Here is a 6,000-nt window from a genome sequence, read left to right on the forward strand (position 1 = left end):
GGCAATCACCCGTACGCTAAGGCCGACATATTGAAAAATGGCGGACAATGAAAGTTTTTACGAAATAAGGGAACTATAATTCATAGCAAGCTGCAATTTGGTGCATAGCTTCTTTATAACATTAATAGTAACATATCAAAGGTTCATGGCGATCACCCGTAGGCGTATGCTAAGTTCACCATATTTTAAAATGTTGTTATTAATGCTATAAGGACGTTACACACCAACATTCTGCTTGTTATGAATTAGTTCCTTTATTTTTTCTATTTTGACTTTACTATAGTACTGACGTTGATTACGAAATGATCGTTGTATAGCTCAGCGCAACTTGAAGAAATTCGATCAGTCCACGTGATTGGTCGTGAGAGACGATAGTAACCTCTTGATATCTTTTACACTAGTGAGTATGAAGATTAAGAGTTATGTACATTATAAAGTTCTACTAAATACAGTATTAGTTTAACGGGATATAAACTATGTTTATTGGTCCAACTGTCTGTCTGTTCGGAGTTAAATTAGAAACAGTCGGTAGTGAGCGCCCTCTATCTTTAATTTTAGCAATAGAGTCCTTTACTGAAAGAGATAAGCTAGAAACAAAACGCGTGAAGTGTTTGTACATTGATTCGCTCACCGTTCGTCCATCATTTCAACCTTCTATCTGCATTTCGATTCACTAATCCTTATCATTATCTTATCAGACTTTTGTGTTCGCTACTTTTCAACATCGTAACGCTATGATAGCGGGCTCCTCTGTCTGAAGATGTGCAAAAAATGGCTGTGATACGCGTCTAAAGATGTGGTACTGGTGCGAAGTGATCTTGGACAGTATGTTTAGTAGGTGTGCAAAGTTCAGAAGAAGCCGCAGAGAATATGAAAGGATGGACGACGTGCGCAGGGTAAGTGTATGTTTAGGAAACAATTTTTTTGTGGCCGTAGTATAACGTGGAACTCTCATTGTGCACTGTTATGGCATTGGTATATGTGGTGACGTAATGAGAGACGAGTGTCGTCTGTGGTCAAATCGAGTTTGGAAACCATTGGGACATGTGCGGTTTTGATAGCAGTGCTTGGAAGTAACTAGTTTCTTGTAATACAGTTACAAGTAACAGTTACTTTTTGAGAATTTATACTACAACTAGCTACTTTTAAAAGCAGCTGTAACTCTAACAGTCACACTTTTTTACAATAGAAGTAATGTTATCAACAGTTGTTTGCACTGTTAGCTTTTCCATACTAAACGCACGGCCATGAAATTAGGCGGGTGGCAAAAGTTCGCGTTGTTGCCACGTCGGAGCACATCTCCGTGCGTTCGGAGGTTTAAGGAAATGAGAGATCTCGTAGAGTTGGTCTTTGTAATCCATGTGATATAACCTGAAAGTATTTGCTCGAAAGGCCAGGGATGACACAAAAGTGCCCCGGAGAGAGGTCGGTCTGACGCTCGAACTAGGCAACGCAGCCCGGTTGACGTTGCCACACAGCCCGCGGGAACCAGCTACTTTTGTCCCGCTCTCGCTTTGCTTTTCCATTGGCACCAGCGCAATTCTGACCAGCCGCCGTGCGTTTAGACCAGTCAGTGTCTCCACATCAATTTCATCCATTCCTCATTCATCTTCATTGTGACAAATTGCCAGAAGCTCTGTACTGCTGTGATTGTTCATTTAGTATTCTAATCTTTGTAGGTTTTTTTATTTTTTATTTTCACATAGAATATGAAAATTAGTTTATGCGAATAACACAGCATGCCAAATGCCATTCTTAAAAAGTGAATTCGTAAATTTCCTCCTTGTCTTGAATTGTAAGGTTTGATACACTCTCACAATATCTCATTTTTAAAGAAAAGTTGACGTTATGCATTGACTTGTTTATCTTTAGATATTTCGACACACCGAATTTGATTCCTGGCCCGTCCATGAGTGTTCCACCGTGAGTGTCTCTGCATCAATCATCTAATCATAATTGATCTTCATCGTCGCGATTAGCCAAAAAGTGAGAGAAAAGTGACGTAAAATGAGAACAGAAATATAATTTTGGAAATTAGACATTTTAATTTCACCATTCGAATTACATTAACTTTTTCCAAAAATCTCAGGGGTGGGGGGAGGCAAGTGCTCGCCCTGCCCTGGCGCTCTTGTCTCTCAATTCAGTTTTTGTTTCGTGTGGCGATCTCAAAAGAATCGCTTTGAACGAGGTCTGCTACTGAAAACATCGCCTAATTAAAAACTCCAAAGATGGCGCGGAAGAAGGGGAAAATGAAAAGAAAACTCTGACGTAACAAATGTTTGTCTGCGAGAAGGTTTATCTCTTGTTAACTGCGTCTTTTTCCTTTCAATTACAAAGCATCGTTTTCTCAGAATGGCTGTGAAGCATGTTTCCCCATTACTAGAAAGAACTGTAAGCATGTATACCTGGATATCTACACCTACAATATTTAAATTTTAACGAGTATAAGGAAGTAAGAGGAATAGGTGAGCTACTACCTAGGTATACTACTATATTTGCACGTGCGAACGTTGTCTCGGTTCATATTGGAATTCTCAATTAATTACCATAATTCCAACTACAGCGCCTAGAATAACGTAGTGTGGAAAACGGCATGCTTCTGCGCTCTCTGGATGGTTCCACTCGAAAATGATCCGCTAGAGGCGCTGGTGTTGACCCCGGTGCTTGGTGTTCGACTGTTTATAATGGAAGTAAATGGCGTTTTCGCTGCAACGTCTGATTCTTTTACATGAAGCATTTCTATGAATGCGATAATTGCTATGATATTTGGTACAGTGGTCGCGAAGATATTAACGAACATTCTAGACAGTCGACCACGTCCTGTTATTGTCATACTTTCGTTAATAATACGGAGAAAAAATACGCGTGGAATGCTCTTGGCAACTAAATTTTTGTGTATGAATTAGGTTCGTTATTATTATCATCATCATTTTTTTTAAAGATATACACACTTAAGCATTTGTATTTTTGATATTTACTGTCTCTTTTCTTCCGCTTTAAACTAATCACGGCGATGATGATAATGATGATTGCATGAAACGACAAGGGTAACCCCACAAAACTTTCTTAGTGCCATCGACATGATTGTAAGCAACTTTCAAACCAATGGGACAAGCGACACGGGATGTTCACACTGCCACACTAGTGACACACACTTCCAGAATGTAAAATAGTATTCATTGCGCATGAGGGTCCAAACAGCAAGCGACACGTTCATATGTCGCTACTTGTTACTTCGGTCTGAAAGCTCCTTAAAGGAAGGGTGCTCAGACGGAAGCGACGCGCTACAGGGGGAGTTCCCAACTAAGTGACAAGCGACATGGTGACTTCAGTCTATTAGCAAGCGTTGCTTGCGAACAACAGATAGGCGACACGATAAACCGCACATAACAACTACAGATCTAGGAGACACGATAAGCAACACGTGTCGCTTTGTCGCTTCTGCGTCGCTCAAACTGGGCCATTTCCTCAATAGCTTGCAACATGTTGCCGTGGTTTGTTGTTCGCGCATACGCGATGCAATGAGTGTCTTGCTTTAGTGAGATTGCGCACCAAAGCGACAAGCGGCACGCGACACTTATCGCTTGAGGATTTCACCAACCGAACGCTGGCCTGTGCTTCCCGTCATGCCGCTACGATGTGAAATGTAGCTCTTGATTGGCTCGTTTCCAAGCAACATGTGTCGCTTCGGTGTGAAAGTTGCCTTGGACCGAAGGACCCGTGTCGCTTTGGTGTGAAATCCTCGTATCGTTTGTCGCGTGTCGCTTTGGTGTAAAATCTCCTTGAGGAAACGGTGCAGTCAGAGCTTGTGTCCCTACGGTTCGAAAGGCTGCATTGATTTCCGACTGCTCGCTTTCAAGCGACATTTGTGGTTTGTCGCCTCGGTATGAAATATCTCTCAGGATACTATTTATATTCTAATAACATACAAAAATAAACTCTAATACACAGTCCAAGACCTGACGTCCGGAATCACATTGCGATGTTTCTTCTTGTGTTACGCACGCATGCTATTTATTTATTAATTTTATTTTACTTTTCTTTCCAAATTAATGCCATTTCGTGACTGCAAATCACTCCACAAATATAACTGTTTCCATCAATTCACTTACCGCCTTTCTAGAGAAACAAATCTACACAATATATTCCAAAAACTAACTAAGCCGCATTACTTTCATAACAAAATTAGCACCTGGGTCGATCGCACTGCCATCTACTTGTCATCGTCTCGGGGAACCAGTTTCTTGGGTCGTTTTCCACACTACGTTATTCAAGGCGCTGTAATTCCAACGTTTGTTCTAAATGATTTATTCCCTCTCTTCATTCTACGGTTTATGACGACGTCAAACAGCTGTTGAATAAGTGCGTTGATTGATTTCGCCATCGAAGGCTCCTGTTCTGGGGACATGAGTGTTCCTTCTTCAGTTTCACCTAATCATCATTCATCGCCACGACTAGCATCAAAAAGTCAGAAAGTGAAAAATAAAATCAGTGTCAAGACAGTAACCCAAGTCTCCAGGAGCTTTCCACCATGTCAATCCGAAATGATACACAAGTAATATTTAAACAATGTAAGTTACCTCCCTGATGTGGTGGTTAACCTATCACCGAAATCTTTATAAATAAAAGGACAACACATTGAAACTTGAAGATAAGTAATTGAACGGTGCTGATTGCGACTCGGATTTTTATGACGTCAATATTTTTTCCTGAACTGTTTTTTCATGCATAGTTAACTGAAACACGTTTCCACATTTTGCGAACCTGATGAGGCTAGTTTTATTTATTGGTCATATCAATGCATATTTTACCATATTTTAGCATCAGGTTATAGAGTGCGTTTGTTTTGGCTCTGGGCCGAGATAACGCGTGATATGGCGCAGTTGCCGGCATTTTCGTCCCGTAACGTCTCGCTTATTTACGCACATATCTTCAGCATGTGGACAATTATATTTATATTGCATAACGAGTACTAACCTGTGTGATAAGAGTTGTTAAAAGTTGTTCACGCGCTATCTCGGCCCAGAGCCAAAACGAACGCACTGTATTTTAACCAAAGTCTATTTTTAGTCATACTAACGGTGTTTAAAACCATGCTTGTACCGGATGTAATTTTTGTTTGCAATTTCCTCCTTTTTTGTTGGAAACATGCTACGATTGAGTGAAGAAATATGAAAGGATTCACCAGGAGTGTGTTGTGCACCAGAGCATTGAAACATTTACGTACTTTTTTTCACTACAAATATATTCATTCAGTGTTTGCATTTTGTCACTTTATAGAGTCAACAAATGTGTTGTAATGGACGGACATATAGCTGCCAAAAGAATATTGTGTAAGATGATTAAACAGGGCATATTTTGTAATTGTTTACAATATTTTAATGTTATATTTTCCGCTTTTAAGCTACTAATTAGCAAATGTGCTGGTCGCGTCCGTTTTTCCGTGTCGACTGTCAATATCTCAGGAACTGCAAGGCAGCTAAAATCAAAATTTGATGGAATTATTTGCATACCAAATTATATCTCAACGCAACAAAGATCAACTCTATCAGTCTGTCCATTAGAGATAATATCTCGGAAGATCTTATATTTTTCTACAGATGATGATCTAGTAAATACGAACTTAACCTGATGCGTATTATTTTCATTGGCACATCTGTTTGTATCCGAACCACTATTTGCTCCATCGGGCATCGCTATCGAACCCTTTGCTTACAAGGCGACGATGTTACCACTATGCCATCGGGAAGGCCCTATATTTGTTATTCGTTAGAACTCTATAACAGTAAAGCGGAGTATATCCCAATGTACTGATTAATACATATGCAGTATGTCCTGGTTACCTGGTAAGTGTATAGCTTCAAGTTGTTTAGGTCCCAGAAGCAGAGCTCAAAATTGACCAGAGCGGAATAGTACGGCGTTCCGTACGATACCTTTCGGTTCCGGCCCGTCAGAAATGGCAATGGACCGTTCCGGTTCATTAGATTTATTTGAGATATT

General features: G+C 40.2%; 1 protein-coding gene across 5 annotated transcripts in view; it reads left to right on the forward strand.

The window, feature by feature from the left end:
• Pde8 (phosphodiesterase 8) overlaps window positions 1–6,000 on the forward strand; it is a 406,334-nt gene that overhangs the window by 218,543 nt on the left and 181,791 nt on the right. The window contains exon 1 of one of the 5 annotated variants that reach the window (XM_083130654.1): window positions 775–896. The exons of the other annotated variants lie outside the window; for them this stretch is intronic. Within the exon in view, the coding sequence (XP_082986780.1) occupies window positions 795–896 (102 nt within the window). The 5' untranslated portion in view covers window positions 775–794. Of the gene's footprint in view, window positions 1–774; window positions 897–6,000 lie in introns of those variants that run through there. 5 annotated transcript variants of the gene reach the window in all.

Source organism: Lepisma saccharinum, chromosome 11 (assembly GCF_977018435.1).
Source record: "Lepisma saccharinum chromosome 11, izLepSacc3.1, whole genome shotgun sequence".
NCBI lineage: Eukaryota > Metazoa > Arthropoda > Insecta > Zygentoma > Lepismatidae > Lepisma > Lepisma saccharinum.